The 20,380-nt window shown below is 41.3% G+C and overlaps 1 protein-coding gene across 1 annotated transcript in view; it reads left to right on the top strand.

Moving 5' to 3' along the window:
* The first annotated feature begins 2,492 nt into the window (after positions 1–2,492).
* ctnna1 (catenin (cadherin-associated protein), alpha 1) overlaps positions 2,493–20,380 on the top strand; it is a 213,982-nt gene continuing 196,094 nt past the window's right edge. Inside the window, exons 1-3 of the mRNA XM_084331643.1 lie at positions 2,493–2,775; positions 5,400–5,517; positions 14,896–15,091. Of these exons, the coding sequence (XP_084187769.1) occupies positions 5,413–5,517; positions 14,896–15,091 (301 nt within the window). The 5' untranslated portion in view covers positions 2,493–2,775; positions 5,400–5,412. The remainder of the gene's footprint in view (positions 2,776–5,399; positions 5,518–14,895; positions 15,092–20,380) is intronic.

Raw genomic sequence — 20,380 nt, 5'->3', positions numbered from 1 at the left:
TGATAGAAAATGTATCGAATCGAATCTTGGTCAAATGAAGATATTTCATGATGCATTGAATCGTTGCCTGAAGAATCGTAATCGAATCGTTGTGAGGTCGAATCGTTACACCCCTAATATGACATTGACAAGGTTAGAAATAATGATTTTTATTTTGAAATAAAGATTACAGACAGAACACCAGCTGCCTGCTTCTTCCCTAAATAGTTCTTGCATAATTTGGAGGTGTGCTTTGGGTCATTGTCCTGTAGGAGGAAATTGGCTCCAACCAAGCACTGTCCACAGGGTATGGCATGGTGTTGCAACATTGAGTGATAGCCTTCCTTATTCAAAATCCCTTTTATCTTGTACAGATCTACCACTTTACCAGCACCAAAGCAGCCCCAGACCATCACATTACCTCCACCATGCTTGACAGATGGTGTCAGGCACTCTTCCAGCATCTTTTCACTTGTTCTGCGTCTCACAAATGTTCTTCTGTGTGATCCAAAAACCTCAAACTTCGATTCGTCTGTCCATAACACTTTTTTCCAATCTTCCTCTGTCCAATGTCTGTGTTCTTTTGCCCATATTCATATTTTCCTTTTATTGGCCAGTCTCCGATATGGCTTTTAATTTGCCACTCTGCCTAGAAGGCCAGCATCCCAGAGTCGCCTCTTCACTGTAGACGTTGACACTGGCGTTTTGCGGGTACCATTTAATGAAACTGCCAGTTCAGCACCTGTGAGGCGTCTATTTCTCAAACTAGAAACTCTACTTGTCTTCTTGCTCAGTTGTGCACTGGGGCCTGCCACTTCTCTTTCTGGCAATCTTTCTGGCAATTCCTCACATGGAATAGCCTTAATTTCTAAGAACAAGAATAGACTGTCGAGTTTCATATGAAAGTTCTCTTTTTCTGGCCATTTTGAGAGTATAATCGAACCCACAAATGGGATGCTCCAGATACTCAACTAGCTCAAAGGAAGGCCAGTTTGATAGCTTCTCTAACCAGCAAACCCATTTTCAGCTGTGCTAACGTAATTGCACAAGGGTTTTCAAGGTTTTTCTAATCCCCATTAGCTTTCCAACGCGATTAGCGAACACAATGTACCATTAGAACACTGGAGTGATGGTTGCTAGAAATGGGCCTCTATACACCTATGTAGATCATTCCATTAAAAGCCAGACGTTTGCAGCTAGAATAGTCATTTACCACATTAACAATGTATAGAGTGTATTTCAGATTCATTTAATGTTATCTTCATTGAAAAAAACAGTGCTTTTCTTTAAAAAAAAAGGACATTTCGAAGTGACCCCCAAACTTTTGAACGGTATAGTGTATACAGCCAGGTGCAGCTCAATAAATTAGAATATCGTGGAAAAGTCAACATATTTCGCTGTATTGATGCAGTCATTTGTCCAAAAGGAATGAATGAATGAATGAATGAATGAATGAATGAACACTTTATTTAACAGATTGCCGAATGGGTACAATACAGTACGGCTCAATACACACAATTGTTAAGGGGATGCAGACCTGAGAAAGACGTTTGTCTTGTTTCCATCAGGGTCCCCCATTTTCAATTCATATAGACATTTATGACATACACAACATACATGACATTTATGGCATAGGGACATATAGGTATTTAGTACTGATACATTTGTGACATAAACGGTATTCAAATATACAGTACTGTTACCCCTAGATCCTGACAGAGTATATACATATGATGGGGAGGGGACTGTACATTAGGAGGGGGTGGGTGGGTGGGTGGGAGAGAAATATATATACGGCGGGGAGGGAATATATACATGCAGTGGGGAGGAGACTGTCTATTAGGAGGTGGTGGGGGTTTGGGGCATTTACGGTGGCCAGTTTCGAATTGCAGCCTCCCGTAGGTGCTCTTTAAGAGCGGTTTTGAATGTGGGTAGGGATTCACATTCCTTTACAGCTTTATAGGAGCCCCAACCAAGTAATGAGTGAACATACATGAACATACTTTTCAGAAGGCAGACATTTCTATATATATATATATATATATATATATATATATATATATATATATATATATATATATATATATATATATATATATATATATATATATATATATATATATATATATATATATAAAATGTATTTTTTATTGGTGATACAGAAGTTTGGGCTTTCATGAGCTGTAAGACATAATCATCAAAATTAAAACAAATAAAGGCTTGACATATTTCACTTTGTGTGTAATGAATCTATAATCTACAAGAGTTTCGCTTTTTGAATTGAATTACTGAAATAAAATAACTTTTCCACGATATTCTAATTTATCGAGCTGCACCTGTACTGTATGTGTGTAAATGTGTCAGAACCAGCTGGTCCTTTCCAGGCATGTATATTACAGTGTGTTGTGGTTTCGCACCACGCCCTAGACACCTTGTCTTGTCTTGCCTGCTGGCCTGCAGCTCCACGCCCAGCCCCGCCCCCCTCCGCCTCCTCCATTGTTGAGTGACGCAGCCTGGCTGGGAGGGACACCGAAACAATACTATCCAAACTTTCAGGGAAGCTAGTTGTTGGGAATACTTCAGCCATTTATCTTCTGTTGTTTATCAACTTGACTTCTCGTTTCCATTCGGTTTAAAACAGGATCTAAAGAAGGGCTACTTTATAGAACAGCTAGTAGTAGTAGCCGTTGTTACCGAAGGAGTAAACTTTTGAGCCAAAGAAGGAAGGAATTCTCTCCATTCCACCATTTTGAACTTTTAAAAAACTCCCCGTTTCCAGTGGATTGTTTTTTTTGGGTAAGTTTACACAATGCGTGTTTTCTTTTCGTGAAACTGGGACACGTATAGTGTTCTGGGAAATAATAAAAAGTTCAACCGGACTTCCAAATATAATAAATTCCAGTGCCAACTTTGTTAGCTATGTTGCGTTAGCTTAGCAACCGTTGTTTGGCTAAATTAGCTTGGGTGGCTAACGCTAGTAAAGAAGCGTAGTTCAGTTTTCGAATGGGGCCAAGTTAGCTGACGTTAGTAACGTTAATGAGTCATTAATGGCATATGAGTGTCGAGCGTTTAATCCGCGGCTCCGCTTACTGTTACTGAGCTACAGTGCTTATTTGTTAAGCTAGTTAATCACTAGGTTAGTTGCCGTTAGCGTTAGCCAGCTAGCTGTAGTCGTCGTACCACACTACGTCATGTCGGGTTCGATTGCGATCGGAGATGGGGAAACGCGTGGTCTCCGACCTACTTGTTTTCGAGCTCCAAAGTCAGTAAAAACACGAATGCTTCACTGGTAAACCTTTTGGCAGGTTTTCCTAGAGTTGTGGTGTTTTATTTTTGATTGTATTATATAGTTTTGCGACTAGGAACTCCCCGAGTTGACGCGCCGTCGTATTTGATTGTGTCACAGTAGGAAGGCGGAATTTCCCGACATGTAGTGGATCTGTAACTTAATGTAACTGAGGATTCCGTCCCAGTAGCTGCTGGTCGGCTGAACAGGTCAGGTGTGTTCAGGCCCAGAGACACCACTGTCGGCTCATTCTCCACTGGACGACGGATAGACTATTTAATACTGTTTTATTTTTATTTATAGATGTAGCAGTACTGTCTATATGTAAGTCGTGTATGTCATATATGTTATGATGAATTGAAAATGGGGGACCCTGATGTAAACAAGACGAAAGTCTTTCTCTGGTCTGCCTCCCCTTAACAGTTGTGTATTGAGCTGTACTGTACACATTCTGCAATCTGTTAATAAAGTTTTCAATCAATCAGCGGTTGCGAGTCTGAAACTCCGACCAAGTTAATAGCATAATAACAAGATCGCGTAATCTGTACGCTGCGTTACATCCGCTATCCTCCTGATGATGGGAACTGTCCCGTTCCCAATAAGTAGTAGTGGCGTCGTAGTTTCGGCGTTTTAATCATTTTAAAGTATACGATAACTTCATAATCCTTTTAATTGTGGCATGTATGTATGTTTTTTTTTTTTAATGTCAACAATCGACCATGTCCATGTTAAATATTAAAATAAAACAGGGCGTATACTTTTTTTTGCCACACCCTCCTCCACTCACACTGGTGGTTGGCAATACTTTTTTTTTTTTTTTTTTTTTTTTTTTTTTTTAATAAATCCTCAGCGACTATACTTTGTTAATAAATCAAGTAACGATATACAAAAAACAACAAAAGTCCCAAAAGTGTTTATCTATATCTGTACATATCCCTTACCTACTTGTACTAGTTATGACTGTTATGTCGCCACAGTGGCTCAGGAGGTAGAGCAGTCGTCTAGTAATCGAAAGGTTCTGGGTTCGATTCCGGCTCCTGGCTGTATGTCGAAGTATCCTTGAGCAAGACACCACTAAACTGCTCCCGATGAGCAGGTTGGCACCTTGCATGGTTGCCTCCCCCATCTTTGTGTGAATGTGAGGCATACGTTGTAGTGCTTTGGATAAAAGCACTATATAAATGCAGTCCATTTGCCATAGTGTCTTTATACCTGTATCACTGTACTGTACATATTAATACTACAACTCTACATCTCTGATTAGCACTATTACTCAGTAGTACTAATTTGTGTATTTTATATCTAGTTTAATCACATGTACATTGTATATTACTATTGCACTTTACTGTCCCATTTGCATTCTGGTTGAATGCCAAACATCTTTTTGTTGTACTGTACTTGTGCTGTATAATGACCGTGCATTACAATCTAATCCAAACCGCTCACACTGGTTGGCAATCCTTTATTTTTTGTAATATTCAGCAATTATACTTCATTCACAAATCAAGAAGGAACTGTTCAAAACAAAAAAACACTAAAGTCCCGAAAGTTTTTGAAAGAAAAGTTCCGGTCTCTTGTCAGATTTCTTTTCAGCATTTCCAGGAAATGCAGTAGCTTTGTTAACACAACTCATCTCCTCAGCTGAAGTGGCTGAACCCTGCGGGCCTGATGATTATCCCGCTCCTTCATGTGTGATGGCTAATCAATAGAGCTGCAGTCACTGTGTGAAAAGAGAAATGGAAAATGGGCCACTGTTGCTTTGCTTATGGCCGTCAATCTCATGGTATTGGAAGGACCTCTTAACAACTGATACATATGGCTACAGCACTGTCCACCTCTGAGAACGCTGGGGACAGAGAGAGCCTGGCTGGTCTGATCTGTTGTTTGTTGTAAATATCTACCACTTGCCCTTTTGCTGAGTCGGAATCTGGTGTAAAGAGGGTGGGGGGGTCATTGAGGACGCCTATCGTGATGTGCCGTCAAAGCCATTTTACAGCAAGTACTGTTTTTTCTGAGGCCATTAAACATTATTTAGTCTGTGTTCATTTTACTTCTGAAGAGGAACTTGACTTGAGTCATGGGTCCTATTGTGTCTTTGTCTCATGCATAATATTTCCCATTTCATTCTGCCCAGATTCAGTGAGAACATGTCGACCATCAACACGGCCAACATCAACTTCAAATGGGACCCGAAGAGCCTGGAGATTCGTACTCTGGCTGTGGAGAGGCTGCTGGAGCCCCTGGTCACCCAGGTAATGTGATGTAACGTACCATTCAGTTCAGTTGTTATTTTTTATTTCGGGCTTTGGACACATAACAACGGTCATTCCATAAATCGTCAGTTTTACCAGCTGCTATTGCAGCATTGTCCGAAAAGGGCTAGGGAGAAGCACTAGGCTTGTCAGGCCCTACCCCTACCCCATTACAGCACCACAAGGACCATTTTGCGCATGTCTTTGTGTTCATTGGAGAGGATGTTCCCTCTGGTCAGAGCCGTGCAGCATGCATGGCTCAAAAGCAGGGCTCTACGCTAACCTTTTTGTGCTCCAAAATAAAAAAACAATTAGGAGCACACAAAGAAATTTAGGACCACAGTGAAAATGTTTCAAGTAATACAGTTTATTAAAGGTCCTGTGTCTTATAAATGGCCTTTTCCAGTGTTTAGCATTGTTTTATAGCAATGGGGGGTTAGTATCAATGGGTCTGTGTCTCTAATGACCATTTTGGCGGATTGCTCTAATTCAGTTGAGACAATCTCCTCCCCCAGTGAATTAGGTCATTCTGATTTGACTGTTTTGCGGATGTGAATAAGGCACTGATCTGCATAACTAACGCCCCCTCTATGGTTGTAGCGCAACCATGCAAGTGGAAATACCTGCACTTCCTCAAGCGGGTGCAGACAGAGAGAGGCAGAGAAAGAGCGAGTGAGAGAGAGATAGAGAGGGACAGGAGCTTCTGTCGGGGAAACAAACACACACGCATTTACACACACAACCTGACCAGCGTGCGGGGAAACACAAACACACACGCATTTACACACACACAACCTGACCGGCGCGCAGGGAAACACAAACACACACGCAGAGATGTTCCGATACCATTTTTTTCCTTTCCGAACCGATTCCGATACCTAAGCTTTGGGTATCTGCCGATACCGATACTGATCCGATACCAGTGCATACATTAAAAAATTAAAAAAGAATTATATAAATTATTATTTTTTTTATACAGCTACTGTTTTTTTTAGTAATAACTAGAAAGTAATGGTATTTATTCAACAACAGGTGATTGTATAGATTTGTATTGTATCATTAATCAATGAGTATGGGGCTGCAGCACTGCAGATATACCCTACTCCAATGATCCACATGGACATTATTCGTTGCTGCACTTGCTTCCAGAAGGCTCCGTTGAAGTAGCAGAGGATCTGTTGTGATTTGTGCACAATAAATATTCAACATTCTCTTTTGAGACTCCGCCTCAGACTCTTATCATTTGGCACTAAAAGCTAAACATTGTCACCGATATGGCTGTCCGCAACATGTCATTAATTGTGTACGCGAGGTGGTTCAGTGACGACGCTAGGTTAGCTAGCATGAGCTACCGGGAGATGGAAAGACTAACATTACTGGTGAAAATGTGATTTACGTTGGAATACTCCTTTGCCAACTTGCTATACTTTGCTTGCAGGTCTGCAGCCATTATTGCTGGATTATGAATAGCCCCAACTTTAGCCAAGGTAACGTTATGGCTAAACCTTTAATGCTAGCTTTCGGTTAGCTGTTCAATGCTAATAACACAACCAAGCGAGCCCATCAGAGCTCCCCGTCAACACTGCTCTGTTGGGAGGATGGCATTTAAGAAAGTATCTGCTGTTAAAATGACAAACAGCATTGACACTTTAATTCACGGTCGGTTAAACACACGTTTGTTTTATAATGCTCACAGCAGGCCCCAGTGTTGTTGATAAATTACGTGGTATCGGATCCCAAAATTAGAGGGTATTTGCCGATACCGATACCAGCATTTTAGGCAGTATCGGCGGCATTTCCGATACTGGTATCGGTATCGGAACAACTCTAATTTACACACACACACAACCTGACCGGCGCGCTGGGAAACACAAACGCACACTCATTTTACACACAACCTGACCGGCGTTCATGGAGGGTCTTCTTCCTGGTAGAGAGAGAGAGAGAGGGGCCACACGCAGGAGTGTGTGTAAATGTGTGTGAGCGAGCGGCTGGTGGAGGGTCTTCTCCCTGGGATATCACTATCAAAATATTAGGGGTGTAACGATTCGACCTCACAACGATTCGATTACGATTATTCTGGCAACGATTCAATGCATCATGAAATCTCTTCATTTGACCACGATTCGATAAATTTCCCCCCCAAAAAGGTTGAATACACAAATGTGGCTGGGGGAACTGATTCACTCAGCATGAATGGACTATAGGCCAATAAAAACAATACACACACAAAAAAAACATAAAAAAAAAAAAAAATTCCCCCCTGATAAATTTCGATTATAATCGGTTCTAACAAATTCAAAAATCATCGTTACACCCCTACAACATATCTTTGACTCCCACACGCATGCCCATATTCCGATCCGTGCAATAATATTCACAGCGGTATATATTGTCATTTGAAACAAGTTACCAATGCATTGTCCCCTCAATCTTTCTACCTCTCTCTGTGCCAGTCGCAGACTGTGGGCGACTGTCACTCAAAACGTTTATGGGCGGAGCCCACCCCAAACAGCTTGGAATCTTGAAGTCGAATTTTTTTGCTTTTGAGTAATTGATTAAAAATATAAAACAATGAATTTTTTTTTTGAAAATAACTTTACAGATGTGTTACATAGACTCACAGGAATTGTGTAAAGTTGCCCAAATAGTGAAAGGAATAGCAATGCATGTCCCCTTTAACACTTTGATCGCCATGGTTAAATTCATAATTTACCATCCCTAGCCAGCTCTATTTGTCTATGGAGAAGTTCCCCTTCTTTGCAGGGCTATAACTTTTTAAATTCTATTGCTAAATTGACATTATTATGGCCCATTCAATGTCCTATATCCATTGTTCAGGGTGTAGCAACGTTATACTTTTTCATTCACATATTCATACTAAAATATGGTCTAAAGTATAAGTATGTTTTTATCGTTTTCTGCAGCTTTCTCCAGAACTTGATTTATAGCCCCAAATGCATTATATTGATGATCAAATACAGTTTGGTAGCGATCGGTGCCAGATGAAAAATTTCAACTGGAGGTACTTCTAGAAGTTACTACGTATCATCTGATATTGACTGGATGGGCAGGGGGTCGTTTATAATTCCGTGGGCAACGTTATATCATTAGTCTAGTGTGGGTCATATGGTCATCAGAGCAGTTTATATGGAACACGTTAGAAATTAACGCTGGATCTTACAGGGCTGTACACTGCGATGATCTCGTCGCAAATTGCCCCTTAATTTGGCCGTTGCGAGTTGGAAATATTATTTGGGAGCAACGTTGCGAGTTGTGATTTCAACCCTTCATTCGCATTTCACTCCTAAATTAATCCATACAAATTGGATACATTTTTTAAAAAACATTAGCCTACAACCAAGGCTGTACAGTGTGACACAATGTCGTGGTGCTATGAAAGAATCTGTCGGCAATGAATGAACTTACTGCGATCACCGATAGCCTGAGTGAAAAAAAAGATTTGCGTGTGGAGTGAATCTGGGTCACGCTATATACTTGGTACTTGTAGTCTATCGTGCGATTAAAGACCATGTCCCTATCTGCGTAGTCTATACATCCAACACCAAATCCCATAATTCCTAGCAAAACTAAACTGAATGTGGCCTCTCTTCCTTTCAATATGGGCTATTGCATCGCCAAAGAAGCACCTCATTTCAATACATTTAAGACGCAAATTTTGCTCTGCAAGAACAACGGAGTGGATATCAGTCCATCTTATGACAACCACGTCCGATGTGGAGAGATGATAAGATGATGATGATTGACGTGATGATGTGATGATTGATGGACGGGGACACTTCTAACGTTCAGGTTCAGCTATGCATTAGGTGAGTAGTCCTACCGTAAGAGCCTCATACGGGTCAATTAAACCTTTTTGATTAGTCTTTCCTTCCAGCTAAGTTGGACTGAACATTTCACTGTCAAAAGCGCAAATGTAAATAATGTTGCGTCGCAACACGGTTTTCAAAATAAAGGTCACATATACAAATACCTCTCAATTCTTATTAAAAAAAGTCCTGGATATACATAAACATTAACATTAGGCAGGAGGAACATATTTTTTTAATAATGGTAAAATAGTTATTTAAAAATGTGCCCCTAAAAAATATTTTTTGCCCCTAAATTTCTCATTTAGGGGCAAGTGTGCCCCTAGTGAAAAAGCTTAGCGTACAGCCCTGTCTTACCGTATCTTCCTCGCGCCGTTGGACGATCAGCTTGGAGTAGACAGTTTTCGATTATGGGATGTTGATATAGATGAACCATTTCCAGGTTGTATAATACTATATACGTCCAAATAACGTTGTTTATTGAGTTAGGGCGAGCGATTGATTATCCAGTGTGTTGAGATGGAGTCCGGCTAACGATCGCGAGTGCCCGGACGAAATATGGATGAGCACTTCCTGTTGGCCGATCTGCCGATCGGCCACCAGATGGCGCTCTTGAACCATTATACAGTTGAGTGGAGCTCACCAGTACATCTCATGTCTCCGGAGGAGAAATATGATTTCGATCACAGATTTTTGAAATATTGATATCAAAGACGAGTTACGGCGTCTTCAGCAGAATGAGCATGGCGAGCAAAGACGAGTTACGGCGTTCCCGGCGATTAAAGTGTTAACAAACAATTTATTATATGCATAATATACTGTGCGCAGGGAACAAAATAACTAGACGCCATTCGCCAAATGCGTGTAGATTTACCGTCTGGCGTCTAAAAATAATAGTCTGCCCGCCAGCTGGCGTGTAGTTCATATCGATACTCTTATTTTGAAAATCCTGTGCGGGTCTCATTGCCGCCCCAAGCGCAGCTCCAGTCATAATATCTGGGCTCCGGCAGCTAGCAACGTTCAGGTTCATATGATACTCTTATTTTGAAAAACCCTTAGCAACTCCGCGAGTCATATGATATCCGCCCACTCCGTGTTGTTTCTTGAAAACAGAGCAGCAGCGTTAAACACAGCAGTGCGCCTACAGACACGAAATAAGTCCGTGGTGTTTTTTTTCTTCTCACGAGTCCAATGCAGCTACATGCTTTGCACCGTCGCCATTCCTTTATGCCCACATCGCCCGAAATTAACGTTTATGTACCAATCACTACAACCAACGTAAGCTAACAAGCTAATCCTGATGATCAGACGAGACAGAGCCATAGTGAACAGCACTGAGGAAAGGAAAATGGGGGGGGGGCACTCTCCCCTTCCCTGTGTGTGTGTGTGTGCGTTTGGAAAGACGACGGAGTCACTAGTCAGGACTAGTCAGGACTAGTAAACTGAGGATTACTGAGGATGGACAGATAATGTTGATATTCAAATTAGGGGTGGACGGTATGGTCTAAAATGTATATCACGGTATAATTTGAAGCATAGACGGTAACAGTATATATCACGGTATCATCGTTTTTGATAAAACATTTTTTTATATTTTATTTTATAATTTTTTTTTTTATAAAATATATATATTATATAATTAGACTTGTACTTGTATTATCTGCGAGACATCGCCACCACGCAACAAGCTCCACTGTCTGTGTGTACTCTAGTAGCCTCCAGCTACGGCCAGGATTCTCCGGAGCTGCACCTGGACCTATACTCGAGTAGCCTCGAGCAGAGCTACGGCCAGGATTCTCCGGCGCTGCACCTGGACCCTATTGGTATAACGTTACTTAACTGTGCTCAGCAAGCCCTCAGCTCGAATACGCATCGAATCAGTGTTATAAGACATTGATATCAGGAGCTATCTGTAGCTACTGCTAGCCGGATATATAACGTTAATACAACGCCTCAGTGAATTATTTAGTTCAATGGGACATTTCGTTTTGAACAGTGAACTAACTTGCGCTAACTTGAGCTAACAGCTAACAGGTAGCATACACGTCTCTACTAGACATTGTGGAGCGTTTGTTGATGTCAGGAGCTATCGGTAGCTGGCCGACTAGATACCGTTCGGTTAGACAATGCCTCATCATGTATTAAACTAAAAGTGAATAGTTGACTGGGTCATTTTGTAACGGTAGCTAAGCTAACGTTAGCTCAGGGAGACGCCGCCGTCCTCCCGTGTCCCGTCCCACTAGACTACTAGACCCGTGTTTACATGCGTGCGGTAGGGGCTGGCACGCCCACTGCGCGAAGCCTCCTAAATAACTTTTTCCAGTTCGCACATATCTATTATCTATGACTAATTCTATCTATTTTTAGGGGCAAATGCGAGTGAAATAGTCGCGCTGTGGTTACATGACGTCATTGCTATTTTAGAGCTGCCCTACCGGTTACACGGTATAGTCAAAATCCATACCGTAGAGCAAATTCATACCGTTTATACCGTTTATACCGTCCACCCCTAATTCAAATATAAAAAAGTTTTGAGAGGAGTGGAAGTTTGAAGACAGACTACAATATGATGCGGGGGTGGTGAGTTGAAACACAGTGTGTATGTGTGTGTGTCCCAACCCCACTTCTATGTTTCAATAAATTATTTGCATTTAAAACTATTAACGCTGACTCATTCCTTCAGTCCACTCAAAATTATGCTAATATTCCTTATGTTGTTCATGATATTAATTGAAAATAGCATAGAGTATTATATGTAATAATAACACATGGCGATATACTAAAAAGCTATTTATAATTTTTGGCTGGTAAAAAATCTGCCCGGCTGGTACTTTTAAAAATCTACCAGCCAAATGGCTGCTAAGTCAAAAAGTTAAGTTTGTTCCCTGACTGTGCGTGTGCATACTAAGGGACAAACATCTGTGCAAATAGCACATACCACCAAAATCACATTAGTGGCTAATGATTAGCCCATGCCTACTAGACGCAAAGGATATTGGTTGTCAAGCTGCTTGTGTATGTTGTAGTGTTGTCACAATACCAACATTTTTACTTTGATACAGATAGGAAAGATAATGGAATATATTATTAGATGACGGAACATGGACAATTCTTTATACAATTATTTAATTCATTATAATTTAAACGCTATTGAATAATAGTTAATTAATAGTAATTAATACAATTATTCTCTTACAGCTACTGAGCTATATACTATAGCTACTGTCCATCAATATCTTCCTTTTGAATGAAATAGGTTCAGGAGATGTAGAGAGAGGGAGAGAGCGAGACACACACACACACACACACACACACACTCATATATTATTAGATGACAGAACATGGAAAATTCTTTATATAATTCTTTAATTCATTATAATAAAGAGAGGGAGAGAGACTTTCCTATTGGACCTGTTGCTTGCGTGTTCTGAGCTAACAGTACAGCTTCAGGCAGGAGTCTGACTGTGTTCTTTTTTTTATATTTTATTTATAGCATTTTCAGCTTTTTTGGTCAATGCAGGACCTTTTGGCCACGCAGGACAGACAGAGGAGAGAGGGTGAAACCGGAGGAGAAGAGGGGAAGACATGCGGCATATGGCCACCGGGTCGGGGAATCGAACCCGGGGCGACCGCTTTGCGACTCGGCACGCTATGTGGTGTGCTACTGGAGCGCCCAGTCTGACTGTGTTCTGAGCTACAGCTTAATCTTAAAGTCGCCAGATGTCTACTGTCTTCCAGGCTTTATTGAGTATGCTTAGCATGGTTACTTTCAGGAAGTGGATTTATACTCCCAAAAATTACAATAAAAGGCGTGACAGGCCTTCACAGGCATACTCTTCAACCATGGAAGAGGTACATTTAAACCCCCATGTGGACTGCGCTGTTTACTTTTGTCTGTTCTCATCACAAATGATGTAACACCCAACCAAGTTATATGCGGCATATTGCTGCTGTTGACACTAATAATACACAATGTGCTTTTTACCCCCATGACAAGGGGCCATCGCATTTTACTTACTGAGGGTAGTAGGGTTAGTAGCTTCTGTCTGATTGTGTAGAACTGAGGGTAGTAGGGTTAGTAGCTAAATCTGTTGAAGTCCGACATATTTAATCTCTCCAGTCATAATGTCCGGTGAAAATTATTCCCTCTAAGCACAATTTGATTATTTGAATTGTATTAAAATTGGCTAAAATTAAATAGCCTATGCGATGAACGAAACAATCATTACATTTGTTTCATCGTTGCTTCACCAAGCAGGTCTAATAATGACAACGATGTGTCAGCGGGAGCTTGGTGCTGGATTTGCGAGAGCATGCAGCTGCAGAGCCGCAGAGCCCAAGTGCTGTGCCCACACAGTGCAATACTCCAATTCAGCCATTGGCAATTCAGCTGTTGGGTGGGGGGCGCTGCTGAGCGGTCCCCAGACCGTACCTGAAAACACTGCTGGCTCTGCAGCTGCATGCTCTCGCAAATCCAGCACCAAGTCGTTGGGAGGTGGAGATGGTCATCACGCAAACCCACGATAATGTTGCTGTCTCTCTCTGCCAAATTTCTCAGTTCTTCGCTTGATATAATTAATACAAATGTCCAATATAACGGAATTCGTTAGCTCATAAAAATGTGATTATAACAGACTGCTGTTTATTAATGTCGGGCAGACTGCCCACCGACACCTCAAGTCGGCAGCAGCACGAGGGAGTCTCGAGGGACTTATTTTATTTGGAATATATTAATGACTGTATATACGCAAAAGTAGCCTAGTTTTAAGTTAAAATATTATAAATCTACATGCCTTGAGGATGTCATTCTTTATATAGCCTGCCTATCAATTGTTTTTAAGCTCAATAAACTCTGACCGGAATTGACCCCATTTGTCCGGTAGATTGAAATCTACCGGACACTGAGACCGGCAACAATTTCTTTCTAACGGAAACCCTGGTTGGGTGAATATGCGTATTATATATATATGTTCTGGCCGATACCGATATTTACAGATGTCGATATCTCTGTATAGAAAACACTTTTTTATGATAATCAAATAAAGAGCTAAATATACATTCCCTGAGATCCATAGATGTCCCTAGATACCAAGAACATGCAAATAGACCTTGTAGATGTGGAGCAATCTTCCATTTACTTGGGTATGTACTTTTAGGTGAATATTCAGAAAATATGGCTAGGGCTTAAGAGGACTGTTGGAGTTGATTCCATGAGCTACGGGCATCATGGTGAAATGCCATTTTTAAGGCAAAGATCTCCTTTGGGTCGCCTGTCTAGAATACTGGTATCATCATTTGATGTAAACTAAGATAAGATATTACTTTATGGTCTGTTGGTACAGACATTTGGAACATAACAACCATGTTACAGAGTAAACAGACATACAGACCAGACATCAGAGAAACAATGTGATGTTTCTGATCTTTTGGCTCAACTATGACCAGAAAGTCAGTGGCATGATTTCAACCTGGGGTCGGTCTATTAGACTCTGAATCAGCTGTGTGTTTTTTATGAAATTTGACTGTTTGCGCTTGTATCCTTCAATAGGTCACGACTCTGGTGAACTCCAGCAACAAAGGCCCGTCTAACAAGAAGAAGGGGCGCTCCAAGAAGGCTCATGTTCTGGCCGCCTCGGTGGAGACCGCCACCATGAACTTCCTGGACAAAGGAGAGAAGATCGCCAAAGAGAGCCAGTTCCTGAAAGACGAACTGACTGCCGCTGTGGAGGATGTCCGCAAGCAAGGTACTGGAAAATACTTATTTTAAGTTAGACGTGTGCACGGAGTACATTTTGATATGAGGGTTTTATTTCACGTCATAAATAGATCAATACAGTCTGTGTTAATTAATGTTGTTTCTTTTTCAAATGTAGAGTAAAGACCCTAACCCTGTCAAAGCAGCAGTCAAAGTGTATATTTTCAGCACTACGTTTGTTTACCAAGGATTTTAAGAAAATGTTTATATATTTAACAAAATGAGTTTATAAAAATCTCAGTGCATTGCATTGGAAACCGGATGATTTATACGCGAGGAAACGACTCCGTCATGAAATCGTAGTAGTCCTAAGAAAGAGGAGACCTAGGGCTTTCGATGGATGTCGCAATCTTGTGAAAAATGGCGGCGCTATGGACATTATACAAAAGTAACTGTACTTATAGTATATTTCATTCCGTTTTTGCTGCCCTGTAACGGGTGCCTGGTGGTACTAAATCCAGATTTAACTCTGCCATTGGAAAGAGGAGATTTGGCACGATCCATAGATGTATGACATGGCCATAATAAGGTCATTTATAGGCCTGATATTCTATATTCATATTTCAAATTGCATGTGTCCGGATGGCAAAATTCAGTACTGTTGTATCTACTAAACCCCCTGTAAATCATTTGCCCTTCATTAATTTGCTTAGATCTTTTGTACACTTGATCTCAAGAAGGTGCTGAATGAGCTCAGTGGCAATTTTTCACGTCTGGTCAATGACGTGTTAGCGTGGTGTTATTCACTGTCAAAGATGGAAACAAAATTAATAATAATTTATATTCTCCTTTGGTTCATTACAATTTACTCAAGCATAGTAACAGACACAATATCTCCGATACTGGCAATACATTCCTGAGGTTCATAGATGTCTCTAGATACTAAGAACATGCAAATGGACCTTGTAGAAGTGGAGTAATTTTCCATTTACTTGGGTATGTACTTTTAGGTGCATTTTCTGAAAATATGGCTAGGGCTTAAGAGGTTAAAGATAATGGCATGCAATATTACATCATATTGCATCATCATACCTGCAAACTAGTGACCCTTAGGTGACCTTTTTGATCCAACATTAGGTGAATGTTTTCTGAGTTTTTTGTGTGTTTGTCACTTTTTTCACTCCATGAGTATGCATCTATGTATCATAAATTGTACCGGAACTGGGGGACCCTGATGTAAACAAGATGAAAGGCTTTCTCTTGTCTGCATCCCCCTTAACACTTTCAGTGCCCACCACGTGATGAGACATTTTATCAGCCCAATGCCTGAATGCCCACCACGACAATTAGCGTTACATTTTTTAATAGCGATCTGAATTCATATTTCATCAACCGAGTCTCCCGTTGGTATGCAGCCCCTGTAGGAGCTCAGATGTGAAAAAACCGCCCCTATCGTCTCCCAGATGGTAATGCACCCTTTTGGAATCGACTCAATGAAAATGGATGACAAAAGAAAAATCCGGAATCCACATTTTACTTCTCAGGCATGTAACCCGAGTTGATCGGATTCATTGTGGAGCCTCAGAACAGCGTGGAATACATGTGTACAGTATGTAGCGTTGGATCAATAAAACCGCTAGATTTTTGGAATGGCGATCAGGAATTGGAATGATATTTTTGGAGAACATCTGATCTGAGGTAAATAATCTATTTGACAAGTCTTGGGATAATCAGAGTTGTATTCGCTGAGATCTCAGCGTTTGCCCTATGTGTGATCTGTCTGTGTGTGCGCGATCGCTTTAAGGAAATCAGAGAATCGATTTTTTAGATCGCCTATATAGCGTGCATACGTACACATTAGGGGTGGACGGTATGGTCTAAAATGTATATCACGGTATAATTTGAAGCATAGACGGTAACGGTATATATCGCGGTATCAGGTTTTTCTTTTTGCCTGATAGGCAGGCTATATAAAGAATTACATCCTCAAGGCATGTCGATTTATAATATTTTAACTTAAAACTAGGCTACTTTTGCGTATACAGTCATTATATTCCAAATAAAATAAGTCCCGAGTCGAGACTCCGTGCTGCTCCCAACGAATCCCAATAGTATGCAACTGCAGAGCCGCAGAGCAGGGGCGCTTTCAGGTCCGGTCACAGGCCCGCTCAACAGCGCCCCCCACCCAACGGCTGAAATGCCAATGGCTGAATTGGAGTATTGCACTGTGCAGGCACAGCTGTCCAGCTCTGCAGCTGCATGCTTCTCGCAAAATCCAGCATCCAGCTCCCGCTGCCCAGCCGTCGTTATCAGAACACTACACACATATCATAATGTTCACAGGAAACTGTAGTTGATCACCAGGTATGTTTTATTAACGTAGAATAATTCATATAAGAATTAGATTTTTTCCTTACCGCACAAATTTGCGAAATATTTCCTACCGCCGCGGTTACCAAAAAAAACTAAAAAATTTGAATGCATTTTTTTTATTATTTTTTTATTTTTTTAGTAGTCTACTCTTTATAGCATATAGCCTGCCTCTAGTCTAAATGTCTATCTTTAGAGGATGACTTTGCAGCATGAATATTGTTTGGGATTCGGCAAGCACGCATTCGTTATTGAAAGTGAAACACGGATTCGAAGTCTCCCCTCTGGTCGTGCGCCGTTCACTCGATGTTGCGGGCAGCGGTGCTAGCGCCCGGCGGTTACCCCCCCCCCCCCGACCCTTTCTTCTTCTTATTATAAAGTTACTACTTATGATTAACAAAGGCATTCGATGTGTGTTCTATTATGATATGTGTAGTGTTCTGATAACGACTATTGGTGAAGCGATGTCGAGATTCATTTGGTTTGGCAGTGGGAGCTAGATTTGCGAGAAGCATGCAACTGCAGAGCCGCAGAGCTGACAGTTGTGCATGCACAGTGCAATACTTCAATTCAGCCATTGGCAATTCAGCTGTTGGGTGGGTGGCGCTGCTGAGCGGTCCCCAGACCGGACCTGAGAGTGCCGCTGACTCTGCGGCTCTGCAGTTGCATGCTTCTCGCAAATCTATGTATGTTCTTCATTGGGAGGCGGGAGATATAATAGTCATCACGCAACGTTTATATTTCACGATAATGTTGCGGTCTCTCTCTGCCAAATTTCTCAGTTCTTCGCTTGATATAATTAATACAAATGTCCAATATAACGGAATTCGTTAGCTCATAAAAATGTGATTATATAACACACTGCTGTATTTAATGTTGGGCCGACTGCCGCGCATTGCTTTGGTTGAGAGTATTATTATAAAAAACAGCAGTGATGCGGTATTCAGCTAAACTCGGTAATGCGGTAACCGCGGCAGCTCAGCCTCCTTAGCCAAATTGAAATTACCAAACTATATGGCAAGGTCCATGAGCAAGTGGAGAACAACTCGGTACAATTAAACACTATGCAACGACCACTGCAAACGTCGATTGAATCGTCAAGTAACGTTAACATCATTGCTACTGCTGTGACTAGCTGCTCTACCGGTCATAAGGTATGAAGGTATAGTCAAAATCCATACCGTAGCGCAAATTCATACCGTTTATACCGTTTATACCGTCCACCCCTATGTGACATCATCAACTACGGCAACTTAGGACGCTCAAACCTCAAACTCAAACCTATTACTCATCACGCTATCTCGCTCTCTCTCTCTATGTTGTCAAACATGTACACTAAAGTTAAGTTATGTTGGAGTTTTATTGTGTTTGCGTTGTTTGAGGGAAAGAAACCTCCTGTCCTGCTGTAGTTTTTATTTTCACTTTGTGCCCCTTGATTTTATTGTATTGTATTAAGTGTTTTTCAGAGATGGAACTAACTTGAGAAAAGGGTTTGCATTTTTCTATTGCAGTTTTGCACAATAAATGTTCTTAAAATACTTAAAATACCTCTGTACAGTAATAGCTGCCATACCAGTGTTTTACCCCTGCAGAAGCACCGTTACGTCTATCCTTCAAATTATACTGTGATATACATTTGAGACCATACCGTCCAGCCCTGTGTTGTAGTACTCCAGTCCGAGTCCTGGACTGATTTTCAGGACTCGTGACTTGACTTGAGCACTGATGACTTGGACTCAAGCATTGGCTGCATTCAGACTGAAGGTGCAGACTCGGACTCGGACGTGTTAATTGATAAATACAATATAATAATATGCCCTAATCAGACTAAGGTAATGGGGACTCGACTCAGGCTCTTCTTTGGTGACTCGGACTCCAGATTTAGTGACTCAACTACAACACTGCTAGGATGGATGCGAACCTAGGGCATTGCCATGTGTCCTATCATGGTGAGCCACCAGGACGCCACTACCTTGGATATTTTTCACAGTAATCTAAAGCCTCAAACTATCAATCCCTTGCATGTTTCTAGGGACCAGTCTGGCCTCGGCCACCTCTCCCAAGTGCGTCTGCTCTTGTAGCTCATTGAGTGGCATCCGGGTCTTGTGTGTCACGAACCCCAATTTTTCTACTGTAGCTGTTGGAACGTCCTCATTACCTCGTGGCGGTGGAGTGCTTTCCTATTGTCTTCCTCCGCACTGAGTGTCGTGAAGTGCAGCAGGTTAATCAGGGGGTTTAACCCTGTCAAGTTGTTCAGCGCCTCATTCTACAGATCCCCCCCCCCACCTTTTGCATGTATTTTCTTAAAGGCGTGTTGATATTGATGAATACCTAATGAGTCGTTCTGATGGGAATTCTTCATTTAAATAATGTTGAGTGTCTTCCTCCGTCATTTAAATTGGAAGCCCTGCAGGTAAATGTGCAGGGACGGCAGTTCCAGCGAGCGGGCACAGCGTTTTATGTAAATCGTTATCCGTCAGGCTGCTACTCCTAGGTATAGTACTTGCTTACTGTGAGCTTAAAGTGGGAAATAGACTTGGAAAGAAGAACTTGAAGGGGGAAGAAACGCCACTAGATGGCAGAGTAGTATCACAAGCTAGCTCTAACCGGAACCAAACCCTCTGTTACATATGTGTGCTTTTTGACCAAAACTGGACATTTGGAGGTGGTTGTCATGTAGCTATTTAGAAATGAAGTCGATGGACAATGCAATTATTTTTATTGTATCTGTGTACCCATTTAAATGGCTCATTTCCACCTGTGCTGTAGGATGGTACAGTATGGGTTAGAGCTGCCGCGGTATTGATTATTTCCTTACCGCACAAATTTGCAAAATATTTCCTACCGCCGCGGTTATTACCGCATGCACAAAAAAAAAAAAAAAAAAAAAAGTTTGAATGCATTTTTTTTTTTAGTAGTAGTCTACTCTTTATAGCATATAGCCTGCCTCTAGTCTAAATGTCTATTT

Source organism: Notolepis coatsorum (genome assembly GCF_963971535.1).
Source record: "Notolepis coatsorum genome assembly, chromosome: 16".
Taxonomy (NCBI): domain Eukaryota; kingdom Metazoa; phylum Chordata; class Actinopteri; order Aulopiformes; family Paralepididae; genus Notolepis; species Notolepis coatsorum.
Note: the sequence above shows the minus strand (reverse complement) of the source record. Positions and strands in the feature narration are given on the sequence as shown.